The 21,647-nt window shown below is 43.9% G+C and overlaps 1 protein-coding gene and 1 pseudogene across 1 annotated transcript in view; one reads left to right on the plus strand and one right to left on the minus strand.

The window, feature by feature from the left end:
- The window catches only part of EFL1 (elongation factor like GTPase 1), a 143,069-nt gene that overhangs the window by 36,123 nt on the left and 85,299 nt on the right, over positions 1 to 21,647 (plus strand). The window contains exons 8-14 of the mRNA XM_002721464.5: positions 5,379 to 5,502; positions 8,089 to 8,165; positions 9,205 to 9,341; positions 10,238 to 10,360; positions 12,557 to 12,656; positions 17,297 to 17,448; positions 17,691 to 17,857. Of these exons, the coding sequence (XP_002721510.2) occupies positions 5,379 to 5,502; positions 8,089 to 8,165; positions 9,205 to 9,341; positions 10,238 to 10,360; positions 12,557 to 12,656; positions 17,297 to 17,448; positions 17,691 to 17,857 (880 nt within the window). The remainder of the gene's footprint in view (positions 1 to 5,378; positions 5,503 to 8,088; positions 8,166 to 9,204; positions 9,342 to 10,237; positions 10,361 to 12,556; positions 12,657 to 17,296; positions 17,449 to 17,690; positions 17,858 to 21,647) is intronic.
- Positions 16,105 to 16,640, minus strand: LOC127487735 (calcium load-activated calcium channel-like; annotated as a pseudogene).

The raw sequence follows: 21,647 nt of genomic DNA on the forward strand, positions 1-21,647 counted from the left end.
CTTGGGTCCCGACCCTAGACAGCAGGCACAGGGAAGAAGAGCCAGTGGAAAACCTTTCCTAGTAGTTTTCTCTGCATGCATCAGTGCCTTGGAGTCTGCAGTTAGCATTAAGGCACTGGGCAGCTCGGTGGACAGAACGCATGTGCCTCAGTTATTTCCTGTTTGACCACGTTGTCATTCAGGTTAGCAGATGGAGAGCCCAGTGAAGTCTTGGAATGTCCAAGTCTCTCCTGATGGTCTTGCTGGAAGGTACTCTGCAGAGGAAGAGACGCAGACTTCAGGAATAGAGAAGTTCTGCTATAAACTGTCAGTGCTTATAGCTTACCAGTGATGGACAAAGGAATAAAAGGATGTGAATGGTAGACGAGAAGGCTTCGCGAACAGTGACTTAAGCACGTGGGCACAAGCCTTACTGTAATTTATGATTTTGCTGGAGGTTTTAGAGTATTTATGAAATCTTTAAGTTTTCCCCTTGTAGATTTAAAAGCAAGATATTTATCTGACATGTTGTAAAAGATAAAAGAACACGTGACACAGTTTGAATAACACAAATCAACCTTGTGTTAAAATTCCTAAAAACAGGACCAGAAACCACACTGAGAATCCAACTGATCCAAACAGTTGTGGCAGATAATAAATTATGCCGTCCCCCACAAAGGAGGTAGAGTACTTAAGGAAACTTTGTCAGAGAGATATAAATCCAGAAGTTTTTACATAAAAAAACTATAAAGCATAATGAACAGAGGCTTTGGGTCAGATATGTCATTCAAAAATAAAGTAGATTTGGCAGTATTAATGGGAAAATAGAAGTGATGGCAAATGAATTATGGTATAAGGATCAATTTCATATGAATAATTATACATTTCAGAAGTGATTAACTGTCAGCTGTCATAACAAAGAATACAGGACAAAAGTAGAATTGTAAGTTGAACCTATAGGCACATGGTTTGGGGGATATTTTAACATAGGTGTCACTGGCAAACTGTTAAAAGATTAAGTAGACAAAAACTGAAGCCGTACGAATATTATAAATTGAGACAAAATTTGAGTGTGAGTGAAGGATAAGATAAGAAGATGGTGAAAGTTTGATGTACTAGTCAGTCCATCATTATCTTCGTAGTTTTGCCTGCCTGGGTACAGAGCCAAGTTGCCAATATGGAGGGCAGTGGCTCAGCCTTCTTGTGTCACTCCTCACCATCACGGCAGCCTGGGAAGCTAAAGGTGGAGAAAGGACTTCGAAACACAGGCCAGAGGTTGCCCCCTGTCACCTGCCTCCACGTCTAGCCCTTGGACCTGCTCATAATCCTCGGTTAGATCTGCAGATCTGCATAGAGGACTGCAGCCTTCCTGGCAAAATTGGGTGTCATAAAAAGGTCCAGAAAGCAGGCCTCCTGATTGTATCTGAAGAGGTCCTGGGCTCTGCTCTGCATCGCGGAGCCACAGGGAACCAGGGAGGATGCTTCGTTACTGCTCCTTGCAGTAGGCAGCAAGACAGAGCCTGTTTCCTTCTTGAAGCTTAGGAGCTCTGCCCAGGGGATAGGATCTTGATCTTCTCTTCACTTGAGGAGGAGCTGGTAAACTAGAGAAATCAGGAGTTCTCCTTTCTGTGCTCATCTGTTGGGAAAACTGCAGAAGTCTCAAGGCCTGTGAAGTGGGGTGAAGATTTGTGGAGAGAGGATTCTCTCCTTCAAGATGGGAAGAAAACCATATATACGTAAATAATACAAATGTCATGGAAACTAAGATTTTGGAAAATTTAAAAAGAAAAGATTAAAAACTAAATCTCTGCTAAATGAAGAACTATTGGATTAAATGGGAAATGAAGTTTACAATAGCAGATTGCTTAGAAAGTGATGGTTTTTTTTTTTTTTTTTTTTTTTTTTTTGAGAGGTAGAGTTACAGACAGTGAGAGAGAGACACGGAGAGAAAGGTCCTCCCTCCGTTGGTTCACTCCCCAAATGGCTGCTATGGACGATGCTGTGCCAATCTGAAGCCAGGAGCCAGGTGCTTCTCCCTTTGGATACAGGGGCCCAAGCACTTGGACCATCTTCCATTGCTCCCCCAGGCCACAGCAGAGAGCTGGACTGGAAGAGGAGCAACCGGGACTAGAACCCAGTGCCCAAATGGGATGCCGGTGCCACAGGCGGAGGATTAGCCAAGTGAGCCACGGCGCCAGCCCCCAAAAGTGATGGATCCTTAACAGCAGCCTCTGGATATCAATAGCCTGTAACTGTGTCATTTGGATTTTGATTTTTGACTGGGTGTTACTCTGTCCCTCTGTGACAGGTGTCCCTGGGTGTTTGTTTTCTGTAGTGTCTGCTTTTGATCTTCACATTTCTGATTCCCACTGTAGTTAATGACGTCAACTCCTATAGCCTCATGTTCCTACCAGGCTTCCCCTATCATAGCTTAAGTCAGCTGTTTCTGACCACTGGGTCTTCGCAAGAATTGGCTGCAGCGTACTGTTTGTGTTCCTTCTGTAGTCAGGAAAATGGCAGCAATTAAAAATATGTATAGAAAACACACAAACACTTGTTTTCATAGGAAAATTGAGAGGAAGGTACAGAAATTTCACCTACCCCCACACATACATAGATTCCACCATTGTCATTATCCCTCCCCAGTGTTGTACAGTCATTGCAATTGGTGAACTAGCACTGACAGTTACCACCCAAAGATTGCACTCTTACTGTTGTACATTCTGTGGGTCGGCACACATGCATAATGTTGTGAACCCACCAATAATTACAGTGCCACACTGAGTAGTTTCACTGCCCTCAAAATCTTCTGCACTCCGTCTCTTCATTCCTCCCACCCTCCTAACCCCTGGCAACCACTGGTCATTTTACTGTGTCCCTAGTTTTGGCTTTTCCAAAATACCTATGGTAGGAGTCAACAATATGTACCTGTTGAGATTGACTTTTTTCACTTTGTAATATATATCTGTGTTTTCTCCATGACTTCTCATGGCTTGTGATAGCTCATTTGTTATTATTAGTGCTGAGTAACAGTCCGTTGTCTGGATGTATTACACTTCATTCATTTGCCCACTTGAAGGACACCCTGGCTTCTTTCCAGTTCTGGCACTTAGGCATCAAACTACTAATAACATCCATATGCAGTGTTTGTGTGGACATACGTTTTCAACTCAAGTCTTTTTGGTAAATACCAAAGACCATGATTGCTGGATTTATGGCAAGGGGATGTTGAATTTTATGAACAGTTGAAAAACTGTTTTCCAGAGTAGCTGTACCGTTTTGCATTCCCACCAACAGTGAGTGAGAGTTCCTGTGGCTCCACATCCTTGCTAGTGGGTGTTGTCTGTTCTAGATTTCAGCCATTCTGTTAGTGTGCAGAATAGCTCACTACTGTTTGAGTCTGTGTTTCCCTGATGACATTTGCTATTTCCCATCTGTATGTCTTCTTTATTGAGGTGACTGTTAAATCTTTGGCCTATTTGTAAATTCTTTGTTAATTTGTTTTCTTGTTGGATTTTAAGAATTTTTGTATGTTCTGGATAACGATTCTTGTGTGTTTTGCAATAAATTTTTCTCCCAGTCTGTGGCTCATCTTTCATTCTCTTGACAGTGCCTCATATAGCAGAAATTTTTAATTTAAAGAAGTCCAGCTTATTTTTTCTTTCATGGATTGTGCCTTTGGTATTCTGTGTAAAAAGTCATCACCATACCCAGGGCCACCTAGAATTTTTTTCCTGAATTATTTTCAAGGGGTTTTATAGTTCTGTGTTTCACATTTGAGTCTGTGATCCATTTTCAGTTAATTTTTGTGTATGATCAACGTCTAGACATTTTTATAGGTGGGTGTTTAGTTATTCCTGTACTGTTGAAAAACTGTCTTTGCTGCATTATATTGTCTTTACCCCTTTGTCAAAGGTCGGTTGACTGTGCTTATATGGATCTGTTCTTGAGCTCTCTGTTCTGTTTGATCAGTCTGTTTGTCTTTTTGTTCACCACTACCACATGGTCTTCGTCATCAGCTATATAGTAAATCTTGAAGATGGGTATCGTTAGTCCTTCCAGTTCTATTCTTTTGATATTCACTGGGCTCTTGTGGATTTTTTGCCTCTCTTTATACACTTTAAAGTCAGTTTGTTTATATCCACAAAATAAGTTTGAGATTTTGATTGGGATTGCATTGACTCTGTAGATCTACTTGAGAAGAACTGCTATCTCTACACTATGAAGTCTTTCTTACCTGTGAACATGGAATATCTGTTTAGTTCCTCTGATTTCTTTTATTAGATAGATCTTATACTGTTGCTCCCCCTCTTCACGGAGGAGCGACACTAAACCCTGCGCTGTTCTTTTGTCTGCTCGGCCCTCCCCGGGTTTGCTGCTGGTTCTTCCCGGGTTGGCTACCGACCCTTCCACCTCCGTGGAAGGGCGGTTCCCCCTGCCACATTCCCCACTTCCGCGGGGGAGCGGCACACCGCCGGCTGGCTCTCTCGGGGGCTGCTCAGATGTTCCTTCAGATAGATATTCCTGGTGCATGTTGTCTCTCTCCTCCTTTATAGTCCTCTTCCACCAATCCCAACTCTGCTACCCACACGCCGAGTACGCTGCTCTCCTCCAATCAGGAGCAGGTCCTGCTGTTTATTGGTTGAACTGGAGGCAGCTGTGCAGAAGCTGTTTCCTCCTCTCCCAGCACCATATTGTGGGAGAGCAGATGTATAGAATAAGTCTTAATTCCAGTAACAGTCTAGTCCGAGTTGCTCCCAGTTGCTCCCCACATTATACATATTTTGTTCTTTTTCTACCTCAGTATTTCATTTTGGGAATTATCACTGTAAATGATACTGTTTTTAATTTAAAATTCCATTTGATCATTTAGTATGTAGAAAAGTGGTTGACATTTGTATATTTACTTTGTATCTAACCTTCCTATAATATTGCTTATTTGTTCTGATAGTAATTTTGTTGATTCTTTTGGATTTTCTACATAAATGATCATGTCCTATGTGAACGGAAATATTTATTCCTTCCTTCCTAATCAGCATACCGTTTCCTTCTTGTGTCGTTGTATTAGCTTGGGCTTCTGGTGTGATGGTGATATTTTATCTTGTTGTATATACTTAAAAAAGACAACTATTGCATGACTTCTAGAGTCAGATCATTGTAGACTGTGTTGGCCAAGATCATGGGCTTTGGAGCCAGATAGCATGGGTGAGAATCACACTTTCACTGTTTGTATAATGTCTTTGACTTCAGTGTCTTTTTCTGTAAAATAGGAAAATTTGTGGGATAGTTGAAGTGATTAGTTTTAGTAATGCCTGTTGAGAACTTTGAACAGGACCTGTTTCAGAAACATTCTAAGTATTAGCTATAACTCATACTTACCATGACTGGTTTCCTTCCAGAATCGAGCACTTTGCCAAAATATACAGTCAAAAAATTGGCATCAAAAAGGAGGTTCTTTTGAAAACCTTGTGGGGAAATTATTATATAAACATGAAGGCTAAGAAGATTATGAAGGTGGATCAGGTAAAGTGGCGTGTGTTCCTTTTGGTTTTTGGTCACATTCTTACCCTGTGAAAGCTGTTATTAAAACACCTGTCATAAATGTAATTCAGTTTTACTTCACGTGGGTGAATTCAAGAGGGTTTCTTTTTTAGTGTCTGTAAATGGGAAAGGCTTGCAAACCTTATATCCAGGTGTTGTTCATATAGAGAGTTGTTAGGCTTCTTAAATTAATGAAGAACTGCGTTTTTCTTTTTAGAGAACAAAAAAAATCTCAGCTCCTGGGCACTTGAAGGTGGATATTTTGCATCACATGCGTTGTCTCCTTTACCTTAAAGGACTGTCTTTTGTAGAGAGCTCCGTATAGTCTGTGCTGCACTTCCAGCTGCTATGGAGGCCTGGTCTGCCTGCGTGCTGTTTCACTTTGCAGTGCTGGTTGAGAGCAGTGGGTGCTCCCTGCGACCCCGTCCTCTCTAGGTGGAGGAGATGTAGGACTGCTGAGACATGCAGCCTTGAGGGCTGCTCACCTTGAAGCTTTATTATTTTTTTTTCAAAGCAAAATTCAGGATTTTCTGTTCTCATTTAAAATCATGTGTTCCTTCTGGAAGGTACTCACACATATAAAGCCATAAGAAAGAAAAAAGTCAGAGACCAACCCTGTTAGTGATAGGGTTTTAATTTCTTTCATTCTTTTTGAGTTGGTATATTCATCCTTCAATTTGGATCATACTATTTAGATAATGTAGCTGCCTTTTTGCTTAATGGCATATCATGAATGTCTTCCTCTGCCATTAGAAGCTTTTTCTAAACAGTGTATTTAAAAGGAAGTGGGCATATTTACGTAGGAAAGAGCGTGGCTTGAGAGTGAACTCTTTTTGAATCATCTCCTAGGCAGTTACTGTCATTACGTGGAGTAACCCAAGCCAGCTTCTGTGAACAGTTCCTGTCACACCGTCAGCATCCTAATATCGTTTAATTTTGTGAGGGTGCCGGTGCCATCATTAACGTAATTCTTCTAAGATCAGATATAGTTTGTCTTTCAAGTGTTTTCATATTGTAAGTAGAGTTAGGGTTGATATCTGTGCACGGAAGTTTTTATGTCATCATGATAACATTGCTAATCTGGGCATTGAAAGACAACGACTTTTGATTTCCTGTTACTGTTACCAGTAGCCCTTCAGAGAGGAGGTGTCGATTTATCTTCCATCTCATGTAAATGTGAGAGCAGGGACTTCCAGTCACTCTTGCTGTTAATCTGGTAGGAGAAATAGTGGTTTGTTTTTAAAGATGTATTTTGTTTATTTGAAAGGCAAAGTGACAGGGAAGGAGAGACAGATCTTTCGTTCATTTGTTCACTCCCCAAATGGCTACAATGACTGGGGCTGGGCCAGGCTGAAGCCAAGAGCTAGGAATTCCATCCAGGTCTCCCACGAGGATGGTAGGGACCCAAGTGCTTGGGGCTTCCTCTGCTGCTTTCCAGGCACATTAGCAGACAGCTGGATCAGAAGCAGAGTAGGTGTGAGTCGAACCAGCATTCCAATATGAGATGCCAGTGTCATAAGCAGTTCATTAACCCATTGTGTCAGCCTGTTTTTTGGTTTTGTTTTTTAAACTTCCCTGTCCTTGTGACATTTTTCATATGTTTAACAACATTTTATATTGCCTTTAGCATACTTTAGACCACAGTTCATGAGCAAAGCCTGCATGTGCAGAGCGCAACTACCCTAGGCTGGGTAGTTGTAGGTATTTATTATTTATTTATTTATTTAATATACATTTATTTATTTGAAGACAGAGTTACAGAGAGGCAGAGGCAGAGAGGGAGAGGTCTTCCATCTGCTGGTTCATGCCCCAGATGGCTGCAACTGCCGGAGCTGTGCCAATCCGGAGCCAGGAGCTTCTTTTGGGTCTCTCATGCGGGTGCAAGGGCCCAAGGACTTGGGCCATCTTCCACTGCTTTCCCCAGCCATAGCGGGGAGCGGGATCAGAAGTGGAGCAGCCGGCACTCAAACAGGCACCCAAATGAGATGCTGGTACCACAGGCAGCAGCTTTACCCACTATGTCACAGCGCTGGCCCCATGGGTATTTTTTTTGATGGTAGTGGTGGGAAGCCACAGGTACTCTCCCTTCCAGGGGCCTATTTTTTTCTTTTTTCTTTTGTTTAAGGAATATAACTTCATGCATTTAACATACAAAGATTTAGGCACATGATGCTCTCCACCTCCCTCCTACCAATACTCCCACCTTTTTTCCTCCTGACTCTTCCTTTCCCATTCGTATTTTTTTTACAGAGATCAATTTTCAGTTAATTTTTATACTCATAAGATTAATCATACACTAAGTAGAGATTTTCTTCATGCTAATTGGTGAACTCTCTACTGTAGGGTCTGTTGTTTTTAAAGTCCCTTATTCCCTAGGGAAGGGACTGGTAGATAACTGATTGGAGAGTATCAGCTATTTAAAGCATTCTTAGAACCGCTTTCATCTTCTTTATGGCTGAATAAGTATTTCTGAGTCGAAATGAGATGTGATACTGAAGTATGTCAGGAATGAATATGCAAATTCCTGTTACATGTTCAGAAACTTAAGCCCATGTATCTTTTGTACAGGCCAAAGGGAAGAAACCTTTATTCGTACAGTTGATCCTGGAAAATATATGGAGCTTGTATGATGCTGTCTTGAAAAAGTAAGGCTGTTGTGCAGTTGCTTACCTCTGGGCAGTGTAATTGGCCTCACTTTCCAGGTTGAGGAGGCGCACCTAGAGTCTGAGACAGACCGAGGAAGGAGCAGAGCCTTTTGAGATGAGCGGATTACAGAGCTTGGGTGGAATTTAAAGGTGTATATGTAGCTCAAGGAAAGGGGTGGAGGAGGGCCAGGGTGGCGATACTTGTTGTAGAGTGCCGAGATAAAGAGGTAGAAGGATGGAAAGAGACGTTGGGCCTTTGTTTTCACCAGCTCAGTTTTTGTTTTTTCTTTTTCAAAGATTTATTTATTTATTTGAAAGTCAGAGTTATGTAGAGAGAGAGAGCGAGAAAGAGAGAGAGAGAGAGTAGGTCTTCCATCCACTGGTTCACTCCCCAATTGGCCACAATGGCCAGAGCTGGGCCAATCCGAAGCCAGGAGCATGGAACGTCCTCGGGGATCTCCCATGGGGGTGCAGGGGCCCAAGGATTTGGGCCATCTTCTACTGCTTTCCCAGGCCATAGCAGAGAGCTGGATTGGAAGAGGATCTGCCAGGACTTTAACTGGCACCCATATGGGATGCCGGCTCTGCAGACAGCCCCTTTACCCACTCCGCCACAGCACTGGCCCCTAGCAACTCAGTCTTAAAAAGTAGCAATTGTAGTAGAAACGATGTTTGATATCTAGGATCATAAATGGGGCTCTTGGGAAATATTTTGCCTCATACACACAGGAAAGGAAGTTTGCTTTGGTACATTTACCTTCTATGTTACTCCAGAGGTAGAAGAATGACGTGTTAACATTACTACCCCAGTCGGCATAGCTTGTTTAAAGAGGTTGTTGAATGGAGCTCATGGGAAGTGTTGAAGAAGGGCTCCTTCCAAAGTGTAGGAGGACAAGTTGAGGAGTCCCCTTCAATCATTTTCAGCATTTGGGGGGAGAAAGTAATATATTAGGGAAAAACGTGTCAATGTTCTTTTTCCCCACTGTTCATTCATGTCTGTGTATGCCTTTTTTCCCCTCCAATCTTGTATTTACTATAGAGACAAAGAAAAAATTGATAAAATAGTGACTTCTTTAGGATTAAAAATTGGAGCACGGGAGGCGCGGCATTCAGACCCTAAAGTTCAGATCAATGCCATCTGCAGTCAGTGGCTCCCCATATCTCAGGCTGTCCTTGGTATCCTTTATCTTAATGGCTTTTAGTGAAGCAGTTTTGCTGAAACAAGAAAGAAAACCATGTTGTTGACCACCGGGAAACACCTTCGAGAAAAAACATTCCCATTCAAGGTAAATGTTCTATGCTGATTCACTATTCTACCATGAAACGATCTTCACTACTTCAAAACGTATTGTACCAGCATCGGTAAGAATTAATGCTAGTCCTAAGAATCTGCTTTTAAAACAGACATTGCTTTTGGGTTGGGCTTGGTAATCTGGCAGAGTTAAAATGTGCAGAATAAGATTTCTGTGTAAGGAGATGATTTAGGTGTTTGTGTTAGGCCAGTGCTTCATTTTAGGGCCGTAGGTCTCTAGTCTGCTAAGCCCGCCTCTCCTCCTTTGGTCCCGGGCTGTTGGGAGTGTCTGTCTGGAGAGTCCTGCTTGATCTTCAGGGAGTAGTGGGACTCTGAATTGCATTTTAAGCTGTGCTGCATTAAACAGTGTTCCCTTAAGCCCTGGCATTTTCTGTATAGACATACATCGTCACCGCAGCATTTGTATGTATTTCATTTATTTGAGAGGTAGAGGGCTCGTATCCACCAGTTCACTCCCCAGATTCCCATAATAGCTAGGGCCAGGCCAAGCCAAAGCTAGGAGCATGGGTGCCAGGGACTCACCTGCTTGAGCCATCACCTGCTGCCTCTTAGGGTATACATTAGGAGGAAACTGCAGTTAGGAACCAGGCCAGGGCTGGAACCCAGGATTTGATAAGGGATGCAGGTGTCCCAGGTGGCCTCTTGACTGCCAGGCCAAAGTGCCTGCCCATTACCTTGGTATTACTTAGCGCATGCACTGAATCTTTGTTCTGGTGGAGGGCCCTAGCTCAGAGTTTGAGTCCTTAACAGCAGACTTCAGCTATGGTGTGTCAGAAGCTTCCTAGTCCCCTTGACATCACGGCCGAGAGAGTGGAGAAGCTGATGTGCACAGGACCGCAGACGTTTGACTCGTTGCCGTTGGAGACGCAGGCGCTGAAAGCAGGTGAGGTGCAGAGTGTGCTGGGGTGTACCACGCTGCTGGCTGCCCTGCAGCCGCATACTCACTGCCAGTTTGCTAAATGGCCAACTGGCCAGGAGTTCAGCTCCACAGAGAAACAGTTTCGCAAGTGGCCATTCCACCAGTGTTGGTGTCCCCAGTGCCAGACACACAGTTTTATTTCTGCTGCAGCCATTTTGCCCACCAGTGGGATGGAATCCCAGAGACTGCGATTGTCCTTCCTCCTCCGCTGCTCTCGTTTGATGATCATGCCATATTCCTTCCTCCTCGGTGGCCAGGAGTGTGTTCCCTGAGCCACAGCGTCAGTGCCACGGCTACGTCCCCAGGGAGTGTGGGAAAGCGTCACAAGGGCTGTGCTGCTCACGGAAGCCCTGACCGCCCTCCCGTGAGAGGGGGAGCTTCCCTTTCGGCTTCTAGGCTCCATGAAATGCACCTGCTTGTGTTTATGTTCTCCTGTTTTATTTCTCCCACTCTATTGAAATAATTTGTAACGCCTGCCCCCAGAACCATTTTAGTGCCATTCTTGGGCTCCCCAAGGATTTGTACTTTGTACATTGAGGGCAGTTCTTCGTCTTTATCTGTAACGAGAGTGTGACATAGTGGAGCCTGCCTTCCTCCTTGGAAAACTCATTTCCCTTGATTGCAGGCTGCCCTGTTTCCTCTCCTCTCCCGCTCGCCTTGCCTGCTTATTTGCAATCTCTTCTTCTCGTTCCTCTCCGTCTCCCTGACTTTTAACTTTGGGGTACCCCAAGCAAGACTCAGTCTTTGGACCTCCTTTCTTTAATGTGCAGCCCCTCTCGGAAGGTCTTATGCTGTCTCAAGGCTTTAAGTCACAAATGTGTGCTCTCGGTTCCAACGTCTGTGTCTCCAGACCTCAACTGCTTTCTGAACTCCAGGCCTATATCCAGTTCACATCCTCCCTCTCTCCACGCAGCTGAGAAACACCTCCAACGTCACATCTCCCCGCCTGAGCCTTTTATCTGCTAGTCACTCGCATCTCCATTGGTGCTACCTCCTTCCTTTGACTGGCTCAGTCATTTGTGTCACATCCCTACATCCAGCCCACCTGCAAGTCCTGCTTATTCTTTGAAATATGTGCAGAATCCACCTGCTTCCCAGAATGCCCACTGTTCCTCCCTGGGCTGACCAGCCAGCATCTCCACCTGGGTGTTGTAGCCGCTTCCCCGGGCATCCCCACAGCTGCCCTGCCCACGTTTAGTGTCCTCCCACCCCTGCAGGTGAAGGGCACTGATGAAAGGTGAGTCAGGGCGTTCCCTGTGCCCTGCAGACCTGTCACAGTCCCCTGGAAGACTTCTGGTGATTCTGTGATTCTTACTGTTTTGAGGGTTTTGTTGTTTGAATTTTATTGTTGAATTCTTGGTGTACACATTATTTTTACATGGAGTTGATGAAAAATTTTAAGATTACTAATCAATGATTTTATGCTTCCAATGTATTTAAGAAAAATGTCAATATGTTGATACAAAATTGTGTTAAAATGTATATAGTTATGGAGAATTGACATCTTTGGAGTATTGAATCTTTTAAAATAATTTTTGATGAGCATATCATATACGTTCCTTAATGTGGAATCCGATGTAGTATTTCAGCACGTATATAAAGCATACATGGTTAAATGAGGCAGCCAGCTTTTTCAGTTTCTTTTCTTTTTATAGCATTGAATCAATTTCTGAGAACTTTTATTATTATCATGACATAGTATTTTTGACTTATCTGACTTTTTATTGTGGGGGATTAGAAAAGCTATTGATTCTTGTTTTATTAATAATTACTTGGTTTTTAAATTGTTGGCCTATGGTAACACTCCTTAATCCTGTCTTTTCTCCACTGTATATAGTAGAAAAAAATAGTAGAGCTTATTGTCAGTGGTTAACCCCATTCCCTAGCTTTAATTCTGATGTCAGAGCTCCTGTGGCCCCCACCCGTCAGTCTTGCTTGTCATTCCTCGTCTCTGCTAACTCCACTTGCTCTTGTTCTGCTGTCCTTTCCGAACAGTTTGAGAATTTTCTAATTGAAACTTTTATCATGATTTTGAAAAATTTGTAGACTTCTTATATACTTATATGATGCTGTGTTCTAAATATCTTGATTGTTTTCCAGAAATATTTTTTTTTTATTCATGGGAAAAATAGTGACATTTTTAACCCCCTGTTTGTTCAGCTTTTATGAAATGTGGAAGTGAGGACTCCGCCCCAGTTATTATCTTTGTTTCCAAAATGTTTGCAGTTGATGCTAAGGCCTTGCCTCAGAACAAACCAAGGTAAGGAGAGGGAAGCCGCGGGCTGGCTGGGATGGCGCATGTGTGGTGGGGGTGTTGTTGGCTGTGGTGGGGGCAGTGCTTCTCCTCAACCCAGACTTCACACTGAGCCATGCTGAGGGGTTGTGCAGTAACGTGTGCTCTCCTGACACCTCTGTGGGAGAAAGCTGTTGAAATCAGTCCTGGAATATTGGTTTGAACTGAGGTAAATTCCAAGAAGAGTAGTAACGGTAGTCATAGCAACAGTCAACTTTCACTGAAATATCGGGCAGGTTCTAGTCTGAGCCTGTCTGATGTTAACTCTGTCTCCCTCCTAGGCAATGATAAGTGTGTGCGTGTCCTGCATCTCTCTCTGTTAAAGGTATTGGGAGGGAGGGCAAGGTCAGTCTTCAAGTTCCAGAGCCTTGGGGAAGGAAGCTGTGGACTCTGGATTATCTGTTTTCCTGTGTCTTCCCTTCTTCTCACCTCTGCTGCGCCCCTACCTGTTTTGATTCCGACAGTTTTACAGAAATTATTGAAGTAATTTCCTAGCTGGCTCCCCTGCCCAGTATTTCCTTCTACCAATCTGTTTGCTGTATTCCCTTCAGTGATCTTTCTAAGATCCAACTAGGAAGATGTTTCCTGCCTAAAGAAGCCCCTGCGATTCTCACTGCCCTGAGCAGCTTTGCCTAAAGTGTACTAATGGAAATTGAGGAAGAATTGTTCACTTTAGTGTGTATCTATGTATACTGCCTGTTTATGCCAAGTGATCATGCTTTTCTTTTTACAGTAAGACTTCACTTTTTAATTTAACATGTCCATGTAAATGAAATTTCAAGTAAATAATACATAGGTATACAGGAATCATGAAGGTGATACGTCAGTGACTGAAGTTTTGGGATCAGTGGCCTATGAAGCAAACTTGACCTATCATAGTAGCGTGTCAGACCCAGCTTTGCTGTGACCCCCAAATGATTCTTCAACTACATTATTTTTCTAGTATTCCACTATTCCCTAAACAAATCCAGATCATTCCTCCTTCTTGAAAGGTCTTATTTTCTTTTGATGATTGAACATAGGAAAATTCAATCATTTTTACCTTGAGGATCAGTGAAGAAAGGAGTAAATGAAGTGTGAGTGAATGAATATGTGGATGAAGGAATGATAACTGAGTGAACTGGTGAAGGAGTGAGTAGCTGAATGAATGAATGTGTAGTTGAGTAGGCTACTCCCGGATGCTATTTCAGTGCCATCTGCAGAGATTTCTTCATGTCCTAGGAGATTAGGTTGTTTTGGTCACTGGCCGTGTCTTAGACTCTAGTAGAATCCCTTAGAAAATTAGAGAATTAAAAATTTTGCTCTTGGGATCTCAAATGTATGTATTTATATCATTAAAATTCTTGTGTGTACCTATCTTTCATTTTCTTGCTGAAGAATAATACTGAAATCATATAACTCATACTATTAATTACATTCTCTGTAACATTTTTCTTGAAAATTCATATTTTTTCCTAGTTTTCGTGTATTTTTGGTAGTGCACTTAACTCTATTCCATTGGGTTGTTTTACTGTTTTATTTTTGATCTTTTATTTAACCAGTTGCAGGTTCAGCAGTTGCTATATAATAATATAGATTTTTCAAGTATAATTGATTAGGGTTGTCATTATCTTGGTCTTTTGCTGATTACATTTTTAATGTAAGTTATTTTTTAATTTTTTAAGTTACTCATTTTTAATGTAATGTATCTTTTTGGAATTGGGGGATATAGACTTTTGAAAGTTTGATAGCATTCTTATCTCTGCTGTTTCAGATTTACCACAGCAAGAGCAACTGAATATTATTTTCCTTGAGGATAGATTAGGATCTGTTAAGTACAGACACACGCAGAGGAGAAAAGTAAAGGAAGATGGGGGATGGGACGCCCATAAAACCTAGAAGACTTTTCCTTGACTTAATGTGAAGGCTGTCCGTTTTTGTTGTGAAGAAGTTGTGTGGGTGTCTGCCAGGTACAGTCAGCGATGGCTGCAGGCACCTTTAAGGTAGCTCATGCGAAGTGAAAAGTTAGAAGGGTTTCAGGGCATAGAGCAATAGGAACTCCAAGGGTACGTGGCCATTTAGAGGACAGGCAGAATGGCTATCCACGCGAATGCCAGTGCTTCAGGAAGTGCGAGGGAAGATGGCGTGGCGGGGCTGGGAGGTGAGGCTGTGAGGCAGAGGTCAAGTCAGAGACTGAAGAGTAAAGTGGGAATCGTAACGTCATAACAGCAAAGGGGAGGGACAGTGTGGGAGGCAGGCGTACTGTGTGGGACTCAGGCTGAGAGGGCAGCTTCCAGAACTGGGCCCTGACAGTGGGGCCAGAAGATTAGAGTGGGTGGGTCGGCACTCAGACCCAGAGTATGGGGTAAACGTTCTGAAATCCTGCCCACGTGAAGGCAGGTCTTGCTCTTACGTGAGGGCTGAGCACACAGGTGTATTCACAAGGAGCACCACCTGGGAAGGAAGCCAAATCCTGTCTGGTATTGGCCTCTCAGAACCAGCTATCAAACGGAATGCCTATTTTTATTCAATTTAGTACCCCTTGCTGTAAAAGCCTTTTAGTATTAAGGTTCTAAGCACCCCGTCTGTGGTCTGACATTATGCATGACAGCAGCTCTTACGGAAAAGCAGCTCAGTGGGGCAGGCATTGAGGCGTAGTGAGGAAAGCCATGTAAAGCGACCGCCTGCACTGCCGGTGTCCCATAGGAGCGCTAGTTCAAGTCCTGGCTGCTCCGCTTCTGATCTGCCTCGCTGCTAATGGCCTGGGAAAGCAGTGAAAGGTGGCCCACGTTCTTTGGCCCCTGCACCCGTGTGGGAGACCTGGATGAAGCGCCTGGCTCCTGGCTTCAGCCTGGCTCAGCTCTGGCCGTTGCTGCCAGTTGGGGAGTGAATTAGTGGATGGAAGGTCTTTCTGTCTTTCCCCTCCATTCTGTAACTCCTTCAAATAAATAAATAAAAATTTGTTGTGGGTGAAATAGCTAAAAATTCAGCTTTATTGATCTCAAGTGATATATTTAGCTTTAAAAGTACAGCAGATAGTTCCAATTAAGTTTAGTTACACAAACTGAGTTTTTCTTCTAGATTTCCAAATACTCATTCATGGAAAGCCAACTTCCATGTACGTGACGCATATACAGCCTTGAGAGTCAGTCTCACAGAAAACATTTATGCCAGCAAAGCAGGAAAGATGATACTTGTTTAGCATCACCTGAACTTAACTGATGAGTCTGCTTACTTAAGACAGCTCATCTGTGAGCACAAGCACCCTCATATGCTGGGTGCCATTCTCGTTCTAATGACATCCAAAACGCTGAGAAATAACTCAAAAATAGAAAGTGGCCACGTGCTAAGGCTGCCTTGTGGTTCTTGCTATCTACAGATGCCAGTCTGCCTTGCATATCTAAAAACAACAGGAATTAAAGGGTTCTGCTTGACTTCAGGAGAACTTCCCAGAAGGAGGTGGAGGGCCAGGAAACCCACCTGCCTGCTTGTGGCGGGAGCCTGTGAAGGGGCAAGCTTGAGAATCTTGTGGATAGTCTGTTGAACGGGCACACTGCAGAGAACAGACAGGAACATTGTGTCACCCCCCAGCAGGTGTCGATGAGGCCGTCCTTGGGTGAAGGAAAAGGGGTCAGACAGTTTTGCTACAACTCGACCACTGAATATGGAATTGAACGTTCCCATTAGGGCAGGAAAACAAAAGCCCATTGCAAACATGGATTTCATTCGAGCTATTGATCTCTTGTTAGTCTTCCGTTTCTTTTCTTGCCTCTCTATTTTCTTCTTTTTTGTTGTCAACCAGCTGACTCTGTCATCATTTCCTTCTTCCTCTCTCTGCTTTTCCGCTTCTGCCTTCAGCCTCTTGTACTTGTCTGTCCTGTACACCAGGACGCAGGTTAATGCCCTCAGTGAGAAGAGCCGTGCGCACGGAGGTGAAACAATGAGTAGAGTGTCCACGAATGTGGTGCTCATCTCGCAGCTCCGTCCCTCACTTTCACTCAGTAAATAAATCTTAAAGAAAAAAATAATAGAAGCCCGCTTCCTTCCCCTCCCACCTCCACTCACGCTCAGAGTAGCTCCCAGAACACATGCACACAACACGCTGCCTTTCCCGGGTCGGTGCCCCTTGGATCGAGCACAGCCACGATAATTTCAGTTTGACCTTTGAAAGTCCTGCTGATTTGCATGCCAGTCATGAGCCCTGTTTTCCCATGACGATAGAATTTCATACTTGTGGAGCAAACCTGAGCCTTTGTGCTTGTGTGTGGGGAATGCACAGACACCAGGTGTCTGTCCCTCATTCCCTTCCTTCTCCTGGTCCTCTGCCTCTTCCGTGGGCAATATGGATACCTCGGGTTCCACCTTATTGTGCTCGGCTCCACTTGGGAATGCCGGCTGTCACTTGTGCATTCCTGAGCTTAGAGTGGCCAGGCACACAGCATTACTAGAGCCTCGCGGGCCCTTCCTACTCCTGCTGTAGTGAGGGAGAGAGCCTGGAGAACCTGCCTGGATGGCATTTGGGACCTCTCGCCTTCTCCAGCCTCATCACTATTTGCCGTTTCCCTGCATGAGCCAACTGAGAGATGCGTGATGTTGCCGGATGACAAAGCGTTTGTGATGTCCTGTAGGCCTCTCACTCAAGAAGAGATTGCCCAGCGACGCGCGCGTGCAAGACAAAGGCATGCAGAGAAGCTCGCAGCAGCGCAGGGGCAGGCCCCCTTGGAGCCCACCCAAGATGGGAGTGTCCTCGAAACGAGCCCCAGGGGAGACGAGCCAGAAGGTACAGCTTTCCTGCCAGCTTTGAAGCAGGGTGTTTGACTCTCTGCTGAACCTGAGACACTCATCCTTTACCTCTTGCACTTTTAGCTGTACTCATAGTTTTTGTCAATATTCTTTTCATCTTTGCTGTTCCAAACCTTAACCTGGGCCAAACACATCATATTGTCTGATCCTTGTGTTTCCAGGCATTTCCTGGTTTAAAGAGAGCATCCTTGGCACTCATTTTCCTTTTGTTTTTGGCAGGTGATGAGCAACAGGTGGAAAGTATGATCCCACCACCTGGGCCCCAAGAAGAAAACAACCAAGAGTCTTTCATTGCATTTGCTCGAGTGTTCAGTGGGGTAGCTCGAAGAGGAAAGAAAATTTTTGTCCTGGGGCCCAAATACAGTCCTGCTGAGTTTTTGCAACGGGTAAGAACTGGAAGTCAAACGTGAAAATATTGTTTCAAGGGCCTGATAGCTTTGCAGCCTGGCCAGGATTGATGATTGCCTTGTTGGTAGATGTCAGGAAGGTGCACCTGACCAATCCCAAGTCTCCTCGTGGGTCGCTTTGGAACCATTTGGCATTTGTGTCTCACTTAGCAACACTTGGGAAACCAAACCAGTATGTGAAACAGACTTTTCTGCTCTGAAGGCAAGAAGATCTCGTGCGAGCGGATGTTACACGGGGCATTCTAGGGACACAGCTGTAGTGGAATTGCCTGAGTGAGCCTGGGCGTACTAAGAGGATAGTTCTAATCATCCTTTTTCTGATTTGCAGCCCCCAACAGCAGCGTTTACCAGTTCCACACTTTCATCAAAATTCAGTATTGCTCGGCTTTCAGTTTTACCAATTTGATGGCTATAATGTAGGATCTTGTAGTTGTTTTAATTTATATTTCCCTTCTTAACTCTTCCAGTATGTGCACTGATCAGTAGCAGGCCAGTGGCAGATCTTCAGGGAATGTGGAGTTCCAGAGAGTCAGTTGCTCCTGCCAAAGGTGTGAGCAGTAAGCAGGTGACAGATAGGTGCTGGACATCTAGCCAGGAGTGTCCATGAACAGGTGCCCGAGCCAGCATCTAAAAATGCTGGATCCTAAAAGCAAGAAAGGGATCCCAGCTGCCGCTGTCTCAGAACATTTTTGGAAGTAAGCAGGCTATAGACATAGGGTGACAGTGTCTGGTCAGCCAAAAGCAGTACGTCAGGAACTTGTCAGTTGGCAACATGGAGCACTGAACTGACGAGCAGGTGCCCCTGTCCGTGCAGGGGGCGGCCTGTCTGCAGGTACGCCAGGCCAGCTGCCGTACTTGGCTGCAAGTGAGCAGCTGAGGAAAGTCCGTGTCATCGGTGTTTGTCACCTTGAGTGCTTATTCCATCATTCCACCATTCCCGTGGTGGTTAAGCAGTCCTGGGCTGCGGCAGGTTCTGGGTTAGCAAGAAGGACCATAGCACTTGCTGTGCGTAGGATTACATTTTATGGGGAGTTGAAATCGCTGTAATAACATGTGTGAAAGCCCAGTTAGGATTATCATAACATCTTGGCTTGGACATAATTATAGTTTGTCCACTTAGTTTGATCACTGAGAGTTAAGTTTCTGTTACTTTTTTTTCTTCACTCTGTAAACTTTTCAGATGATTAAGAAATTATCTCATGAGACATTTATTGGGCATTCCTGTTCCTCTTCCATGCATAGTGTCTCTTTGCTCTTCCTGGGCTGCAGGTTGAGACCTCCTTCTGTGTCAGTTGCCTGAAGCAGGAATGTCCAAAGTACATCAACAGCATAAATGCCTCCTCTCAGTGATCCAGGCCTCCCTAAAGCTAACTGCAGCCTCCTGTTTGAAACATTCTGGGGTCTTTCCAACCTGCCCCAGCAGTAACCCCAGCTAGAATTTTGTTTACTTTTGTTTACTGCACATTGTAACAAGTTTAGCAGCTTCAAATAATATACATTTTTGTCATCTCACAGTTTTGGTGGGTTAGGAGTCCGGGCATGACTTAACTGGATCTTCCTTAACTGGATCTTCCTTAGGGCTTCACAAAGCTTCAGACAGAACGTTGGCCAGGCTGCAGTCTCCCAGGATGACTGGGGAAGACTCTGCCTCCATGTTCGTGTAGGTTGTAGTTAGAACTCGTGTCTTGGGGGCCGGTGCCGCGGCTCACTAGGCTAATCCTCCGCCTAGCGGCGCCGGCACACCGGGTTCTAGTCCCGGTCGGGGCGCCGGATTCTGTCCCGGTTGCCCCTCTTCCAGGCCAGCTCTCTGCTGTGGCCAGGGAGTGCAGTGGAGGATGGCCCAGGTGCTTGGGCCCTGCACCCCATGGGAGACCAGGAAAAGCACCTGGCTCCTGGCTCCTGCCATCGGATCAGCGCGGCGCGCCGGCCGCAGCGGCCATTGGAGGGTGAACCAACGGCAAAGGAAGACCTTTCTCTCTGTCTCTCTCTCTCACACTGTCCACTCTGCCTGTCAAAAAAAAAAAAAAAAAGAACTCGTGTCTTTGCCCTGTAGTGCCAAGGATCCAGTTTCCTCTCCTGTGAGCTTTGCCAACTGGGAGGCTTCCTTCACTGAGGCATCGAGGAAACGCTGGAGTAGGCGTACTGGCAAGCCCGAGTCTTCATACGACATTGCAGAATCACAGCAGGAGCGTCCCGCCTCCCTAGAAGACGGACGCAGACGCCTCTCATCCTCTGGGGCATGAGCACCAGAAAGCTGGGGCCGTGAAGGAGGCCCCTTTAGTCTGCCTGCACCATTCTTTTCTTTATAGTTTTACAACCTATGTGTGTATTTCTAAAGAATATTGTTAGGTTTGCTTACTTTTAAATTTTGAGTAAGTGAAGTCTTACTACAGTTGTTCTACAACTTGTTTTCTTTTTAACTTAACATCTTGAGAATACTCTGTTAGTGTGTAATCCTGTCATTTGTTTATTGTTCCCTGCTACATCATTGGGTCATTTCTCTCTTTTTCTAATGTGCTTTTTTTTTTAAAAAAAAATGTTAATTTTTAGATGTCCTTTGTATCTTCTGGATTCTATTTTTTTGTCATTTTTAAGTTTTGCAAAGTTTTTCTCAAATCTGGAGCTTGTCTTCACTTTTGGTTTAGCATCCTTTAATGGACAAAAGTTCTTAATTTTAATTTAGCAGAATTCATCACACTTTATGGGTTTTACTTTTTGCATCTTGTTTTAGAAAATGAAAATTGGGACTATAGTGAATTCACAAAATTCTCCTGTGTTTCCTTCTACAATTTAATGTTTTGCCTTTCATGTTTAAATGTGTAATTCAGTATTTGTGCTACAAAGAAGAGACCCAATTTGATTTTTTAACCCATACAAATAGCTGATTGTTCCAGCATCACTGACTTCTGCGTCTTTACCCACTAACCTGCTTTGTTCACTCCGTAATAAATCAGATTTCACTTATGTGGGGCTCTGCTTATGGACTATTAGATTTCATTCTTTTGTCTTTCCCCCTCTAGTCAGTGCTGTTTTTGTTTCTGAATGCCTGGCATGTGACAGGCCATGTTCCTGTGTCTTGTTTTTCCTGTGAGCTTCTTGTTTATTCTCTACTCTTTGCTCCTCCATAGAAAGTTTACAGTCAGCCCGTCAGGTTCCACAGAAGTCTGATGCCACTGCTGTTGTAATCCCCGTCAGTCAGTACATCTAGGGGGCATGAGTCCATACTTTGCAGTGTAACAGCTTTCTGTCCATTGATGTTTTAGATGCATCTATTCATATTGAGTTCATTGTTCATGTTTTTAATTAGTTTCATAGTCTTCTCCATGGAGATCTTTAGTTGCTTTTGTTGGACTTAGTTTTGGCTATCTTAGATACTTTGTTGGCACTCTAAAAGTTACTGTTCTTAAAATATTTATATGTATTCTATAGAAATACAATGAATTATTGTGTATTGATCTTCCATCTTTCCCACCTTGCTAAACTGTCTCGTTGATTATAATTTTTCTGTAGCTTGTTTTAAGTGAGTGGTCATATTTTCTGTGTATAATTATCTTTCTTTCTGTCTAATCCTTGCATTTTAAATTTTTTTCCAAGCTGTCTTTTGTTACTGTGCAGAGCTATTGCTGTATCAAGACATGGACATTCACCTGCCCCATGTGTCTAAAAGGCCATAATTTTCATGAAGTTTCCAGGTATATTCCAACACAGGAGCTGGTTTTTCCCTCTTCTGAGCCTTTGCAGTTTTACTCACCCAATGACATTTTTGTCA

Source organism: Oryctolagus cuniculus, chromosome 12, assembly GCF_964237555.1.
Source record: "Oryctolagus cuniculus chromosome 12, mOryCun1.1, whole genome shotgun sequence".
NCBI classification, from domain to species: domain Eukaryota; kingdom Metazoa; phylum Chordata; class Mammalia; order Lagomorpha; family Leporidae; genus Oryctolagus; species Oryctolagus cuniculus.